This window comes from Varroa destructor, unplaced genomic scaffold (assembly GCF_002443255.2).
Source record: "Varroa destructor unplaced genomic scaffold, Vdes_3.0 BEIS01000005.1, whole genome shotgun sequence".
Taxonomy (NCBI): Eukaryota; Metazoa; Arthropoda; class Arachnida; order Mesostigmata; family Varroidae; genus Varroa; species Varroa destructor.
The window spans coordinates 14,868,283-14,886,167 of NW_019211458.1; the positions used below are offsets into that span (position 1 = coordinate 14,868,283).

Here is a 17,885-nt window from a genome sequence, read left to right on the forward strand (position 1 = left end):
GGGAGAATGAGTCGTTTCTACCCAAGACATGGGTGATTTTAATATAAGATAAGAGGGCCTTCCTCAAGCATGATGTAGAGACCGAGTTCGAATCCATGTATAATCAAAGAGTGTTTGATGGGTCATAATTTGAGAGGATGAGTCGTTTCTATCCAAGACTTGGGTGGTTTTAATATAAGGTAAGAGGGCCTTCCTCAAGCATGATATAAAAATGTAACTTATAAAACAGATTACGCAGTTTGAGTATAACTGATATATGGCCAGACCAATAGTCAATGCTGGATACTTGTTACTGTTACAGGTCTCATACCGTAGCAGCTCAGGGAGGTATTAACGCTGCACTGGGCAATATGGAACCTGACAATTGGGTATGGCACATGTACGACACTGTAAAAGGTTCCGACTGGTTAGGCGATCAAGACGCTATCCACTACATGACCAAGGTGAAGTAGGCTTTCCGCGCAGTGGACAGTGTTTGTTAAGGAGTCGGGACTTGTTATTCATATTTATATCATAACACATTATTAATAAATAAGTTATAAATATTCATACAAACACCCAACTTTTCTGGGACACTGTCTGCTTTCAGCCTTAAAATGAACTAATTTTATTCCGTTTATGTGAATTTCTAGTACAATGCAGTACATTCTGTTTGGGGACTGCTTCGAAACAAGCGACCTGATGCATTAATAGTATTTTTGCCATTTTCATTATATGCATACTACAGTACTTGATCATAATATAATTACCAAGGATAATGTTAATTACAGGAAGCACCAGCAGCTGTCATTGAACTAGAGAACTACGGCATGCCGTTCAGTAGAACACCAGAAGGAAAAATTTACCAGAGGGCATTTGGAGGGCAGAGCTATAACTTCGGCAAGGGGGGGCAAGCTCACAGATGCTGCGCAGTGGCTGATCGAACTGGCAAGTTTTTATTTTTAATTTCTTATTGAAATTATATATATATAGTGGACACGATTCAAGGCTCTATGAATCTCTTTCAATATCGGACGGAGTGGCCGCTGCAGTCGGCCTATTCGATAATGGATAATTGCGCACAGCATAACACCATTACAATTACGGTTTGTCTACAAACATCCAAAGCCATTTATTTATTCACTATTCGGTAACTTGTTTTAGATCAAGCCCCTACGTGAATTCACTTTTTAGGTCCGAACTTAAGTTCTGAACCGGCAAGTTGAAGTTCAAGGTACACTTTTTTTTCTCGCTTCATATAGCTAACATTCGGCATGAAACATTGATCGTTTTAACTCATAGCTATGCTCGATCATTATTACCGTTGCAGTTATCCGCATTGCTCTCTATCGTAATTTTCTCGTTACAACTATCCCACGATCCAATATAATATTTATACTATGTACCATTTTCATCTGTCAATTATCCTACGATTGAAGCTACTTCTGTGCTGACTTTAACCCATTTGAACTTGAAACTGATTTTTCTAGCCCAAGATATAACCTTGTGACTCTTCACGTTCGTGTTTATGTATAGCTGATAACATTTTTTTAACATAAAAAAATACTTGTGAGTACAAACATCGTTTTCATTAAACTATCTTCAAAAAAAGCTACAAAAATCGTTTCGAAGGCATCGGCGTTGAGGCTTTAGTATGAAGTATATCAATTGATGCTCTTGAGTTCATAGAATATAAATTGATCATCTATTATTTATGCTTTATTAAATTTATTTGTAATTCCTATTTTACGAGCAATGATCTCAGTGACCAAGTTCACTTATGCACCGTATTATGAAATATTATTTACTGGGGGTACCAGACACTAAATTTTCTTTAGCTCTTCAATTTTTACACAGAGGTAAAACCTCCCTGAACCCGATTGTAGAATGAATTAAAAATAATTAAAGAAAATAAATAAATAAATATCCGATTGTAAACGTGAGGGGTGTATTGTCTTGAGAGTATAACATGTAGACGAATGCAATACGAGCTTTTTAAACGCTGTAGCAATTACAGTTCTCGTGTACTTGACTGCAAATAAGTTGTGCACGCACGAACAAACGCACATATCATGCCATTATATTTTTTTTGCAGGGGTAGACATCATTCAGCATTGATACTCTCGCTAATAGCCTTGTAGCTGTGGCAGGGACCGATTCGACCGTATGTGGTCAGTATAACGATAGTCGTACTAGCCAAAGCCTGGCGAGCTACTGTCAAAAACCCAATCATTTAACTGAAATATTGAGTCGTAGCTTAAAATCCCAGAACACAGAACTACATATCTGGCGGTACGTCTGTAACCATGTTCCCGTTTCCCCAGATCCCCACTGGTCATCAGACAACCGAGGTGTGATTGATCGCACGCAAAATGGCAATGAGCGGAGATCGGTGCTTTAGCTCAGTCGACGCCGACTGCGATATGGAGAGAACAATTACCGCAGGCGTCGTTTGTCCTTGTCCCCTGCGCAGGGAGGGGAATAACCGTGGGATTGACGTAGGTCTGAAAGCGCTCTGTCTGCCAAGAATGAGGAGGGAGGGAGGGAGGGAGGGAGAGAGCGAAAAAAAACTCTAGTAGTAAATAGTAATTATCATAAACGGAACAACCAACCGTACCCACTACTGACTATGGTCAGCAAACGCAGCATAGATTTGCCCATAGATAGAGCCTATTTGGCTAATATGAGCCAAACAAAAGCGAATCGATTATTTATGATAGGCCGACAAAAGCGAGACGGAAAACCTCGACATCAGGTGTGTAAGCCGAACGCTTATAGATAACATCTGTCCATGCTTAGATGTTTTTATATATGAATCGGCCTGCGACAAATCAACAATATCTCCGATCTAACAAGTGGAAATATCAATTTCGTCAAGTAACACTTATTCGGGTTTAATGAACCAAGTAACAATCACAGTGTGCCCGACTGACCTCACTCGACTACGTGTAGCTGGCAGTAGGAGCTATGAAGGAAAATGCTAACATTTAATAAGGTTGATTTCCCTCCCATATTGCAACGATGAGCGTCTCATAATTTTTTTTCTAATCTACGGTAGTCTATGCGCCGGGACTCAAAGACTACAAGGCAAACCCATTATTAAGAATAGAAATGGCTTAGTATAATGTATAACTTAGATTTACATCACGGCAAACTATCTCGTCACCTTTTTTTATCTGTTAACGGACACCGCAAATACCCAATGATAATCGCTTTCGTCCATGAACGTGAACCCTAATTACCCTGTATATTTTGGAATTTATCTATATGAGGAAAACATATAGGTACATTCAACTGACCTAATCGGAAGGCTGTTTAAGGAGTTTACTTGCAACTTTTAATGCGGATTCAATAGGTAGTCAGCTAAAAAGGCTTAATTAATCATGTTGTTCACTTTAAATTATTGTCCTTGGAGCTAGCGTTCAAACTAGCGGCTGAGTGTAAAATCGTCTGCCTATATTTGATTATGTAGGTTTATTTTAAGAGTAGTATAAGACTAGCTTCGTAACGTTTTCGACACAATCGACCAAATCCCAACATCGGATAGTTCCAAGTGACCTGACATTTACCTTACATTGTACAATACAAAGTCGCCACGATCGACGTCCGAGTAACGGTACTCGCACTTGAATTGCGTTGTGTATTTTAGTCATAGTTCTGGATATGAAGGGTTAAATTTGAGATTAATGTTTTGACTGGAAGTAATGGATGAATGTAACTACGGCTCGGTTTCATGTTCAACTCAGCTTGAAGACATTACTTCGTTCCGCAAAAGAACATACAAGAGATGCGAGCGTCATGGGATGGTCATGCGTTTCTCACCTCGGGGGCCAATAAGATAGAAAAAAAAACACTTGCTTCACCCCCTCCGACAACCGCTTATCATAATATGAACATACTACTATACTAATTTTATGACGAAGTTAACTTTGTGGTTCACCAGTCCTCTACTCGTAATTATTCTAGTACCCAAAACTTTTACTCGATGGTAAAAAAAGAAAGCTATCCTATTTGTTGGCCAGGCGAATAGCCGCTCACATGGCCAAAATGGAAGCCTATCAATTAAGCCGTCTACAGAATACTAACAAATAACGGGCCTAGTATTATCTGGTAATGGTTGGGCAATATTATTAAAATATAAGAAACTGCGTTTGCCACGACTATATTTTAACGGCATGTTTTATAGTATATGTCAGGTACAATAGACCAGTTCGTATTTTTCAATTGTTGGTGTGCTTTCGGTTTATTACCACCGAAAGCCCCCGCTTTATGGGAATATGTATTTCCTACTCTCAATAGCTGAAGCTCGCTCTGAGTTATACAGTCGATCTGATACCCCTTACTGTTGTAACTCATAGTGCGTACGAACCCAAAAAGGGTGCTGTTTCGTAGATCGTCTCATACTATTCTGTTTCATTGTTCATTAATATCACTTTAAATCAAAAACAGTCAGAATTAACTCACATTGAAATGTATAAATTGCATTTATTTACCACGAAAAGACAGTGAGATATATATCAGTAAGGGCTAGGAGGTAGACGAGTAGAAGTGCATGCAGACAGGCGCAATAGTATTTCTTAAAAATAGTTTAAGGCACCTGACGCTGGCCTGACACTGAATTATCCATTCTCTCAAATCTGGACATGTTCTCAAGGTTGCTTTCAATCTGCATGAAACTTTGGGACTATTGATATCGAAGTCTACAAATGATTCCTTGACATAGAAATAAAAAGACAGTGTCTAGTCGCTAACCCTCCTCGCCGGTAATTATCGGAAACAATTTACTTATTTTTTCATGCTATATGTATGTACACAAATTGCATTACTCTTAACAGCAAGCGAAACAGCTGACAATGATCTAACTTCTTCTCCCTGCAATTACTACAATAGCTTCTACCTGAAGGGAACATTTATTTATGGATCTATCTTGTTACATCTCTTTCTTTTCCCTGCCTTCCCTTTTCTGTTCGCACAATGCAGACGCCTTAGCAGTTTTTTGGGGATGCTTTGTTCCTTTTGCCATCTTTGCATCTTTACAGTGACATCGTCGCGCTGCTTGCATGCTGCCCGCCGAGCCACGGTCGGTGTTTTGACCTCACTCATTGATCCTTTTTTGACATAGAGCTATTGCAGCCAGCCAACCCATCCTGACCCTAGTGTTTCTGATATCCTAATCTCTGTGGCGATGATGATTGCTCGTCGTCATCCTTTTGCGAGCGCGTCTCGGAGTCGCAGCAAAAAAAAAGTCGATTCTTGGCCTTTAGGCTTCTCTGCTGCTGTTTCGCCAGTCCTGCACTCCACCTTGTACATACTCGAGCGTTCGACCTGGGTCTCCAAACGGAGAAGGCAAACGGAGCAGACGTTTCCCGATGCAACATAGGCTCGGCCATACACAACGAGGTACGCACATCGAGAGCTACATCGGCACATATCGCAGCAGGACCCCTGCCTGTTGCGGTTCGGACTAGAGTCCTGCAGGATCTCGGAGTTAGCTGCGGCCTGCACCCGGTTTAAGTAAGCCGCTCGCCTGAGCGTCACCTGTAGACGCCCCAACCACCCCGTTTTGCCCGTCATAGAAGAAAGAAGGCAGGAAGGCAGGCAACCTGCTGGCCGCCGATGGTGTTCGGTTTGCCTTGCGCTCATGACCGACTTCTCCCGTCGCTGCCAGTGGTGCCAGTGTGGGTCCTATCGGGCTCGTAGAAGTAGCCTTACAGGACTGCAGTCCTCTGTATGTGCCTTTCGCTGGCGTCGCTTATGGTAGCCTGTTTTAGCAGCGCCTATTGGATTGCGGGGTCTGAGTGGGTGCCGCCCCATCGCAAGCTGCGACGCAGAATAACCGCTGGCACGCCACTCGTTGTACTGAGCCACCCGATTCAGCCCACCTTTGGCTCAGGCCCAGCTAAATCAAGCCGCTCAGAGTCACGCTTCTGGGGGGATCACCACAACACAGTGCCCACAACATATCCAGGCACGGGAACGCGGCACCGACTGACTGACTCAAAGAGATATACGCAGCACTACGGGACCAACGGCGCTAGGAACCCATAGCAAAGCATAACGCGCGCGAGTACCGGAGACGATGTGCTCCCTGCCGCTCGTTTGGTTTGGCAAGAAGACGCTTGGCGCAGAGACTAAGCGAAGCGGTCTGACAAAGGAAACTGAAGCTGTTTTAGCAAAGGCACCGGTTGAAGGGCTATGCTGTGCGCCCTGCTTTGGAGTACGGTTATGCATAACCCTGCAAGAAGACCAGTCGAGAAGGCACCCACGGAGGAAAGGTGGCTTCTTCTTGGAGAGCACTGACTACTGCTATGAGGCGAAAGGCCTCTGCTAGGCACTACAGGGCCTTCTTGCCAGCAGGAGCTGAATGAGTGAGCAAAGAAGGAACGACGAGAACAGAGCAGCATCTCGCTAGCACATACCTAAGCCCGCTCGCTGCTAGGAACTAGTGTAGCATCGAGCCGGTGAGGGAACGTGTACTTTGAATTGCCAAACGAGCTTTTAAGCGCTACCACAGCTGGTCGGAGATTAGCGCCCGAACGCCGAAGGCCGCCGTCGCGAGCGACTCACTCTTGAGAAGAGAGACTCAGTTTGGTCGTTGGTGAGCAAGCGGCGAGTAAACGCCCATAATCGCTGCTTTTACTGCTACTCGCCGAGTGCCGGATTGAAAATGTTGCTGGGAGCTTCTTAGCGAGGAAGGGGCTGCTACTGGAAGGATCGGCATCGAGATTCCGGCAGTGCTCGGCTTTCTTATGGGCAAGACACCGCGGAAGCTGTCAGCCGCTGGCCGAGCGACCATTTCAGCTAGACGCCGTCGTAGGACAGTAGGACAGCCAGCAGGCACGGTACATAATGAGCAGACACCAAAACAAACCTGCAACACTGGCTTTTTGTGCCGACGAACATTTTGCCCCGTTTTTGCACTGCCTACCCCCATCATATAGGTACTAAGGTGGATACAAAAAAGATACACTGGGCAAGTGAGGGAACGAAATAGGGAAAGTATAAACATGCCAGTCAACATTTAGTGCAATTATTAAGCAATTTTGTTTTATTTCTAGCTCCATTTAAGACACCCCAATTTGGCCTAGTGCATACCTAAAGAGACCAACTATTAGTCAGCTACTCTTACCTTGGATGTAATTTCCCTTCATAAAACAAGTGGTTTTATTAAAGTATCATGTAGGTATTATCTTGACTATTTTGCCTTCTGGTGTGGTATTCACATACATTTATAATTATTTCGATGGAACCGTCCATGTTATTGCGAGAATAAGAACGATCAGCATCTCACGGTGCTTTTCACCTGATTTACCATCTACAATCTGTATCAGTTACCATCTACGGGTCTCGTTGCTCCTTGGGGTAGTGGTGCTCACTATTAAGCGCCGTGTTCCTTCTGCAAATTTCTAAATCAATAGTTAGTCTAAATTAAAATGATTATTAACTACTTATATCAGGGCCGTCACTGGCAGATTGCAGCTTAGTACGCTATAGAAACGAGAAATAAATGTTTAGTGTTTATTACTGTGGCCGACATCTGTACCGTAACGCCACCCATCATAATGAAAGGTTAAAACAATGGAAAAATGGCGACCGCGAAAGTGATCGATGGCGACATTAATTGCAATGACCAGGTCGTTGAATTGTTCTGCGGAACGACAGGTTCCGTAATCACTGTTTCTCCTCCAGTGTGTCTTTCCGCTGAAGTTGACTGTATGTTAGCTAGTAGTCGATCTATGCATCGTAAGAGATCGACAAGTGTGACTTCAATTCACAGATGATCACGTTAGAATGTCAAGATATAACTGTACTTTGGAAACAAGGTAGATGTCTCTGGTAAAAGATTTTGAGAGCCCGCATCTTGACGTTCGACGCGTGCCGGGCTTAGGAGGGATGGCGGGAAGGAATTGTGTTGAAATTTCCTCCCATGATTCTTTCAAAATCACGATGGAAAATAACCATGTTTTATTGCAAAAATACGGCCAATGGCGTGTTTCACAGCCAAGCTACTCTAAGAACAGATCTGGAGATGAACATGAGTTTTCAGAAATGATCACGAACTATATTACGGATCTCTAAAAACATTACGCCTAATACTTCATATTCAACAAATTATTTATAAACAAAAAGTTGAAAAACTGTAGCAAACATTATTAACTTTCTGACGTATATACTAATTTTTTGGTAAATGAACACAAGAATCACAAAGTTAGATCAAATAATTATTAGAACTTAAGGATGTCTCTTCTTGAATAGTCGGGAATGAATTCGAGCGCGGTATAAATTCATGTTATTCTAGACGAGAATATGTTAACGCGGAAATCCTGACGCTTATTAACCTTAACCTCTATTGTATATTTGTATATATATAATTCAAATCATACCGATATTGGTTACGACGACGAGAGAACTTGACTCTAAATTTATTATTGCTTTCGGAAATCTCATAACAAAGTTAAACGTAATTTGGGAGGGAAACGGTTGCGCTCTAAATGACATCTGTAGCTTCGTTCTAAGTGTCGGGTAGACAAATACTGCGAATACAACAAGAACTACGGCGGCGTTATTGTAAATCTATATTGTGCCAAATAAGACGAAAATAGCTTGAAAGATAGCAAACACAACATATTTAATGGGAAGATAAGGAAGCTGTTATCTTTTCTCCAGCATACACATTTCGATCAGTGCCAGTAGTGAAAAAATTCGTGAGCGATTACTACCTAGGCATTATCTAAAATTCAATTTGGAGATGTGAAGTTATTTCCACTTGATTAGTTATAGAAAGTTCCTGCGCAGTCAACTTCACCCGTCGTCCCTTTATGAGGCCTTGGCACAACGGCAAGCGACCTGACACGGACGGTGCTACCGAAAATCTGGAATCATCAAGGTTGTCACGTCACTCACATCCACATCGCTCGGACACAGATCGAAGCAATTCCTCGCTGGTGAGCCTTGGGATGAAGGCTCATCATACTCCATATTTTGCTAGATTTTGATCAGGCTTTAGGCAACCTTTGGCTACCTAGCTTTTCGTTCATAGAAAACACATTTCTAGATATTGTTGACTCACACCGGTTAGAACAGCTCCCTGAACTATTTGTATTCGAACTACGTCAATAAGAAGGCGTGATCCTAAACGTAGACTATGGAGAAGTAGCAACTACCGTTAAAGCCGTCGGGCATTGTCAGCAAGTAGTCAATCCAATTCAATAATAATTTTATTATCTCTTATTATGGATTTTAGAAGACAATCTAGTAGAATGATATCATACGATTTTCTAGCATTTGATATAGATTAGATAGACAGTTATCACTGCAGATTATTTGTTATAGTACGGACGGATTCTAGACCTTACAATAAACATCGATCTTCCACCCAGCATTTGCTAACTAACTTTATTAGCTATTCATTTTCGTAGTCTGCGGATCCCGATCTCCTAATTACTTAATTATGTTGTTCGGTATACCGCGAACCGAGTGGGAGTCCCTCTGACGGGACCAACCTTACACATACATATATATATATATACTGCGTATACATGTATATGTAGAGAATTCTTACCCGTGTGAGCGTTTAGCCGTTCGCTCCTTCTATGATTACCGCTTGGGCTGCTTTAATCGAATCCTTAATAGCTCATAATATTCAGTGATTTTCTTGCAGCATTAGTCTGAGTATGATTCAGAAAGAAAATGAACTAGACGATATGGCCGAGACCATCTAATATCAGCCACTCATGAAACACAACTCACTTCGAGAGAATGAGCAATGGACGCCAATTCAATATAAATGTGTAGTCGTACATATAGGGCACTAGCGATCGCTTCTAAGACTACTAGAAGGGATTATTCATAAAAAAAAAACATATATATATATATATACGCATCAGGAACTAATGCATCGACCAGCCAGCGAACACAGGAAATGGAACGCATATATAGAGTACACATGGACTGAAGCACTAACAGCTGACCCGATTTCTCCCCTGCAGAAGCAACCGGACCTGCCATTATGCAGACGGCAAGGAAAGAATCAAGACGATTCTCCCCTTTCGGCCAAATGCCTTTGTTGCTTCTTTATTGGTGCAGAGTATGTCGGCAAAGCCGATTCAACCCCGTGTCGATCAGCGTGCCAAGCAGACGGTGCCAAACAGACTGGTCAGAAGTGGCGGGGAGAGGAGTAACTGGGGGTGAACGGAACATCTTGCCTCCTGGTGTTCTGTACCCGGGCGTATCATAGCGTTCTATTCATTAGTTGATTCTACAAGTCGGGCAACAACGGCAGCAGCATGGAACAGCTTTGGCAAATCATTGGCACAAAGGCAGCTTGAAGGTTGATGGAGAAATAAAGCAAACAAATATTGTTAAGCACAAATGACGGCCGGCATATTGTAGGACGGGTTCGCATGTTAGCAACAAGGTAATATAATACTGTATCTCACTAATGTAGGTAACCTTAGAAATATACGAAGTGTGAAAATGCTAAGCTTCTGCGAACAATGCCCTGTATTCAGAAAATTCTATTGTGTTTCCTAATGATTCAAGCTATGTCTCTGGCACGCGGCTTGCTTTAGTACGCCCTTTGCATTGTTTGCTACGGCCTGAATCTACGGTCACCCTTCTAGATAACATGCATCAATTTATGCAAAAGGAACCGAAAAATCCTTGCAGTTTCGTTGCCCTTGGCTGCTTTCACTCCAAAGTAGTTCGCTCTCAGTTGGCCATGAAATTCGCAGGCTAAGGGGTTGTATAGGGCCGAGCTGAAACTCCAAGTGTTGCTCTTTTCATTTTGTATCACTCTTTCTCTTACAGGTTGGTCGGTTCACCTTGAAATACCCTCGTAACATATGTCACGAATTTACTTTTCTAATAAAAGTTTAGGATGGGCTAAAACTCTTTCGCTGCCCGAATTTAGCAAAAAAATTACAGCCCAAGTCGTCTTAATGAAGCTCATTCTAACCAGGCTTCTCCTATAACATCTATTAAGCTTTACCGATATTACTTCAGGACTTTTAAAAAAGACCAATCTTTGGCAACCAGGCCGATCACCGATTTTCAAAATAATCAAGACTATCCTTCCGATTGTAATATGGGTCAATCACAAGTTTCAAATCGCAGAAATTATTTTTTCATTTTTTGTGTTAATAACACGTTCAAAGTTGTCCCAAAGAAACTGTCCCATTGAAGAAGCGAACCCAATGAGAAGATAACGTTTGTGTATGCAGCTTAAAAGTTTTTTACAACTTTTCCTTTGATTTACGTTTGCTGAATTCAACAACTACAAATCATGCGGTCCTGAATTGCCGCTGATGAACTATTAAGTGAAGCAAAAATCCTGTCGTTGAGCTTTTAATTTATGGCCTTAACGAAATGCAGAATAGATTAAATTTAGATTGTGATAATTATTAAGTGACCGGGTAGTGTATGGTACAGCGTTTTGGATCGGCTTCATGCAAATGATAAAGCTAGAAAAATCGGGAAATTATTTGAAATTTTAGTGGCGGCTAAGATAATAAATTTTAGCACTGCACGGAGTATAGGTGTAAGCTTTGAAAATAATATTTTTTAAAAAAATCTGCTTTTTCAGTGTCTTATATTGAAAACATCTTTCTGGATTTCATCAGGACGCCTTTTTATACGCTTAACTTTATCTCAATATCGAACAACTTCATTTGCGATGCCGATCTGACGATATCTTAATTGTTTTACAGTACGAAGAAGACAGAATGACCTAGAGAAGAGACCTGAATTATGTTCATAAGCGTTCATACTTCTTCCTTGTCTTCAGTTGAATGACGTGGAATGCCAACCTATTCTCAAACACGGTGCACAATAAAAGCAGTTTTGCAAAAAAAAATCACAAACAAACCGTATCCTTAACAGGTATGAAAAGTTAGAAGTTTCTATTCAATACTATTAATTAGATGTTTCTCGAACCCTGGTGATGCTATGCAGCTATTTTAACTTTATTCTAAGCTTAACTTACGCTGCACACAGGGGCAGCTTGTACGTGTCCAGCCGCTATTTGGTTTTAGTTGTGTACGGATGTGTAGATCAATTAATTATTTTTTCATGCGCAAAACTATATTTACCGATATTGTACGATAAAAATTTAATAAACCATCATTATAACGTACCGTAGGTTTCGTGGGACATATTAATATTCGTGTAGAACTTGTAGATCTACACGGCTTCTTTTTCACAAGGAAAGCTTCGCAACTTTGTCCTTACTTACAGGACCCACAAATAGGACTACGTACATATTCTCATAGGCTTGAATATGATTCTAAGTTACATTGCTTGCTATTGCAGATGGAGGGCCAACTTCTTTAGGAAATGGATGAATACGATAAAAATACCGGTTCAGCGTAACGCGGTGGCTGCTGTTCACCTGCATGACTGTCCGTCTATGTCCACCACTGCTGCGCTGGTCATATGAGGCTCGAATTCTTGTAGTCCTTTTAAAGGTCCGTGGCCTTTCGCGTGTCGGCCACCTGATCGCCGAGACGATTTCGCCAGCTTCCGAACGTTTTTGTCAAAAGCATTTTACAAAAAACTATACCATTAGGTCAACAGGTCCCTGACAGAATAATATAACGAACACATCGTATTATGGTTAATTAAGAGAGATGACGACGTCTGTTCAATGGTTTGCGTCCTTTGTGCAGTAAATTTAAGACCCAAATCGACATTGACCTCTCCCCTGTGGACAAGTTATTGGAAATAATGGCACGAATCAGCCATGTTTGTCAGCGTATGTTTCTTGCATGCGTACGTTTGCGTGCGATGCGGCTAGGAACGAATCCTGTTTTTCCCAACGATTCGCACAAACAGTATTGATATCGATTTATCCTATGAGTTGCACAAATAGCAAATGGTTATTAATAATAATTGGTTTCAGATATAATAGGGTGCTGCGTATTGGCCTATCATTTACCAAAATCTCTATGTAGGAACAGCTAATTTTCAAAATGGCCCGTGCACTAGGTACATAATCGATTTAGAGAGGTACATCACCTAATTGAAGCATTTGTTACACGGTTGCCCCTCTGCTGTAACAGGTTAAGTTGACGCCGATGAAGCTTGCAATTTTGCGCACTGCCCCGGCTTTGTCGGCCTGGGTGCCTTCATACGTGAAAAGAAGCGTGACCGTTGCCGGCCTGAAACTCCGCCAACAATAACCGAACAGTTGCTCAAGATAACAAGCGTATTCAGCACGGTCCGCGCAGAAGTGACGGAGGAAGTGCTCGACGGTACCATAGTGGTACAGATCACTGCTTTGTGTGTGGTGAAACAATAAATCCAAAGCATCTCTAGGGTGCAGCACGACCACGACGAGACGGCGCAAAAATTCCATGGCATTATAACGGAATGACAAGCAGATACATCGCATTCCGTAAACCCATCTCGCAAATGCCCCTCATTGATTGCCGCAGACCTGCACATCTCATAATATAATTTGCCGCGATTTTTACATATGGATCCCGTAAAATGTAATTGAGAATCGTCGTTACGTCAGTATGTGCCAAACTTCTGCTACGTAACGATGCAAATGTCTTCGTCCAAAGGTTCATAAGCCAGAGCTTTGTGAAACGGCTTCTTTAGAACTCCAGGTGAAACACGGAGCTCCTCACGAGTACGACGAAATATTCACCTTTAGCCAATATTTGAAATGGTACTCAATAAACTTGGCTCTGCTTTACAAAGTTAGATTTTAGAAATGGATTCTGCAATTGGGCATTGAAACCTCACAGCTGTTACATTTGTTGCTATTATTGTTATCAACCTCTTTATCTAGACAAGTGTTAATTTAGCCGTTGGGCTGTGATCGGCCTACTATGCAAATCAGTTAATTCTAACGAAATTAAAGAAGAGAGTGGAGTGGAGGTAACGGCAGCGGCACTACAATGAATACTACCATATAGTCAGTTTCAAGCAATAGTTGATTCAGCCACGGGAAGATCAGTTTAAGAGACGCGGAGTACGGAAGGAAGTCATCGGTCGAAGCCCAGGAAGACTTGGAGGCGATAACGAGATTGCCGATTGCGGTGACGATTGATAGGGATTGCCCGACGTGTGGCACCGTTGACGTTAGCGGCGGTTTCAACGCTTCGTTAAGTCGCTAGCTGATCGATTCGCTACGTATTATCGCCTACGGTATTAGTGTTCGTTGATCTATTATATAGTTCAACCATGTATTGTTCGGAGAAGCACTCAAATATATCTTTCTATTCGTTTTTATCTATTACTCTCTGCTTGACGTATTCACATACACTCAAGATACATTTTTTCTACCAGAAGACTACAATTTCAAGATTCTCATATGAGGCCCTTAACCCAGTCCGCAGAACAGTGATGATATTGATTGAAGCATAGCAGCGTCACGCTGGTCGTTGAGAACGGCCAGCTACATGATGCAGCAACGTATATGGATAAAGTTAGGTAACTTTATGGGTAATAATGGTTTTGCATTTCAACAAGAGTCTCTTGCGAATTGATCAACTTCCAGAGAAGCTGAAGAAGCTTTTGCTTTTGCTTTTTATCTTGAGATTTTTGTTCACCTAAGTGTGTATTGATAACGACACAAGAAAAACAGTGTTTCGGACTCAGATAGTTAATCCAATTGTTGTTAAACTTTGCCTTGTCTCCCGTTACACACCGATAGCTGCGCAACCGTTAGGACACGTTCTATCTCATGCCACGCAGCGGATGCCTAGCGTGATGCTCCCTTACCTAGTGCAAAAAAACACCGTTTCAGTATAGAAACATTTATTTACACGATTTATTATTATTTGTGGGCTTACTATTGGGGCTTCCTTGCACGCAATGTCGCTGGTTACCAACTGATTATTGCACTGTCGATACTATTACTGCAATCGTTGTCATCCCGGTCATCATTTTATTGGCATTATTTAGTTAATCGTTTGTGTCAATTTTATTTAACATACACTAAAAAGGTTCATTGGGATTGACGTGGAAAAGAAATACTGGAAAATTGTTTTTTCGGATGTCCTCTATCGTAGAAATTTTAGCTGTCCGCTTTTTGCGACGGTACGTATTTATATATATATATATATATATATACTTCGATTCGACAGGTCGTTTGTGCTAAGAAGGTCGCTATGATGATCGCTCGCTGATGTTAAACATCCTCGCTTGCCTTTGTTTTACAACGATCTGAATTTAGCGCTTCCTGTAGGCTCTGATCTTCACTTTCGAGGAATCGTACACGTATAGTTAGGGCGAAAGATTGGTGTATTTGATGACTCGTCATCATTGAGGACCTAATCGTCTAGCTGCTTGAACTAATGTTATATATATTATATATATATTACTGTAAATTCACTTGGTGTTGTATATACATTCTGTACAATAATACCTGCCCATCCTGGTAATCTTCCAAGTGAACACACTTCGCTCTCTATTTTATATAATTTGTAGTATTAGTTGTTGATCATAGCTAGAACGCAGCATTATCGTACGCCATCTTGGAGAATTGTATATATATATATATATATATATATATCGTCGTAGTTGTATACAGTTGTATATGTACTAACTGCGTCCCTGCGCTTTCGCTATTTGATTCTATTTCCACTTTGTTTATACCTAGACCTATAGAATCCCTGTTATTCCAGCTTTTCTGTTTCGGTGGAAGGATGGCCACAGAGGCCCTGTTGCCCTTTATGACCTCATCCCTATCGACTGACATTCTGTTAAGCAAGCGATTTTTTCTGCCCGTAACGAGCAGCGTTTGAAAAATCCATATAAATGATTATTGACAAATATAATAGACGACAGACCGTTTTCGATAAGTACCTTATCGTCAGTCACTTCGTAGCTAACCAGTCTATTATAGTCGAGAGTGTTCACAATATGCTTTCAGCCAATCGTCTTCAGGCACTGTTTTCTAACCGGTGTTACCCGTTAAACGTACTATTACCGCAAGGTATCTCTTATTACTTCTCTATTTTTATGCCATTTCATAGAATTTTGAATATCTAAAGTGAAACATTTTTTGCCATCGCTTCGTTTCTAGCTTCCGCTTGTAAAAACGGTTTAATCCTTGTGAGGAACTTTTCATTGAAAGGCTTATGAGCTTCATGTGTTTCAACATCATTCTTCGGCCTCGCAGAACGCTGCTTCGTTTGTTCGCAGTGTCGCCATGGCGCGACGCCAGGGTGGCACTTCCAGTCAAATCATATACAATGAACAAGAGGAAATTCGAAATGCTATGTAATAGATAGAGGCCAACAAGTCGATCAGAGTGTACGCTCTTTCTCAGTTCTTACCCAAGCGATAATACTGCCCCTAACGTTTGGCATATTTCTGCTATGACTTAAGTTGGAAGATCTTTCCAGGCTCGTTAATTGTTTTTTCATTGTGCACCCTCTCGAATCATACTCACGACACAATAAAACCTGACAGCAGGCTAAATGTAATTCCAAAGATGTTTTAACTCACAAATACTGGATGCGTATTAATATATCGTTTGTTCACCAGAAAAAAATCACCACTAATGAGAATACGCTGTTTCTCTTACACATGGTTCTTGTGATCAATTCGTTGAGGTGTCTGTCGATGTTACTATCGGCTTCTCATGAGGAGTCCTGTTCACCAACGAATTGTAGGAAACCGTGAGCACTGGGAGGAGCAACAGGATGTCCAGGCGTTGTAAGACTACCAGGACTCGCGCCTGCTGCATGTGCAACAGGAGGCCTACTTGACGCATGCTGCTGGTGTTGGTGTTGCTGCTGCTGCTGCTGTTTTACAGACGCCATTTCAGCAGCGTGCTTCTTACGCCACTTTGTACGCCGGTTCTGGAACCACACCTGGAAAACAAGATAAATTAAGAGCTGAATATTATGACGAAAGTAAATACGGCCTCTTAAGCTTTATTATGAATAACGGCTAATCAATTTACAGTGCTACTGAAGCCTATTATAGGACCGCTGGACTGTTTGTTTAATCATATGTCAGGTACACACGTACGTAATCACGATATACGCCGCTGCAAATTGAGGATCTGGAGGAATCTGGATTCTGTCCATAATTTAGACCCGTAGTTTAGTGACATCTAATGTTGTCCTTCTCTCAGTTTTCGTACACGGGCTATGAATCTAAGGATAGACAAAAGATCGGATCAGAAAAACCGGACCTACGTAATGGTTCATCGATATCCAATGATCGCCTGCTCGATCAGGGTACGTAGGCCTCGGAGTCGGTTAGTCGAAAGGGGAAAAGGTGACCATTCGACCTGAATATCTGTACCGCAAAGATTGCGGTACGGATACAAAGGTCCGCTAGGACGCAATACTTCGTTCTCAAAAAGCTTTGGCAAAGGTATCGGTTCTTTTATATAGCGTTTCGTTTATATTTGGCACCGTACGTTCATTACGAAAAGCAGCTTTCGGTTAGCTAGTTACTCCCGTAATACAACCCGAGACCGACTATTTTCCCCCCATATATAGGACTTTTCGATAGCTTTCGAACTTGCTTGACTAGAAGCTTAATTGAGCGTTTAAAGACGCACGGTGCCTCGAACATGATCTTAATTAGACGTCTAATGATAGGCTAAATTTTACCCACCCTACATGTATATATCGATGATAATCTTCGTGATGTCAACGAGACAGGAGGGGTGTCTGTAATCGGTGCATGTCCAAGTTAACTAAGTTAGCTTCTGACAGTGGGACACCAGTGGGAAAAGCGGATGAGCAAGGGATCGCGTCAAGCAAAGGATGCAACAACAGACGATGGGCGCTTGGCGACTAGCGACACAGGCGAGTGTCTAGTGGCTACCCACTAATAAGATTAACTGCGATTCCATTTCTGTCGAATGAAACATGGCTGAATCATCGCCATGGTCAACTATCGCCGTCGCTATCGTCCGCCTTTCTGTGTGTCCA

At 41.8% G+C, this 17,885-nt stretch overlaps 2 protein-coding genes and 1 long non-coding RNA gene across 3 annotated transcripts in view; 2 read left to right on the forward strand and 1 right to left on the reverse strand.

The window, feature by feature from the left end:
* LOC111251173 (succinate dehydrogenase [ubiquinone] flavoprotein subunit, mitochondrial-like) overlaps positions 1 to 956 on the forward strand; it is a 15,228-nt gene extending 14,272 nt beyond the window's left edge. Inside the window, exons 4-5 of the mRNA XM_086990484.1 lie at positions 302 to 443; positions 771 to 956. Coding sequence (XP_086846610.1) covers positions 302 to 443; positions 771 to 956 — 328 coding nt within the window. The remainder of the gene's footprint in view (positions 1 to 301; positions 444 to 770) is intronic.
* An 8,746-nt stretch (positions 957 to 9,702) lies between these two features.
* Positions 9,703 to 14,735, forward strand: LOC147755327 (uncharacterized). The gene is made up of 4 exons (XR_015328680.1): positions 9,703 to 10,396; positions 11,688 to 11,859; positions 12,289 to 12,443; positions 13,038 to 14,735. It is a non-coding gene; the product is annotated as an uncharacterized LOC147755327 (long non-coding RNA).
* Positions 14,735 to 17,885, reverse strand: part of HGTX (HGTX homeodomain transcription factor) — a 40,565-nt gene continuing 37,414 nt past the window's right edge. Inside the window, exon 3 of the mRNA XM_022808639.2 lies at positions 14,735 to 16,808. Within this exon, the coding sequence (XP_022664374.1) occupies positions 16,575 to 16,808 (234 nt within the window). The 3' untranslated portion in view covers positions 14,735 to 16,574. The remainder of the gene's footprint in view (positions 16,809 to 17,885) is intronic.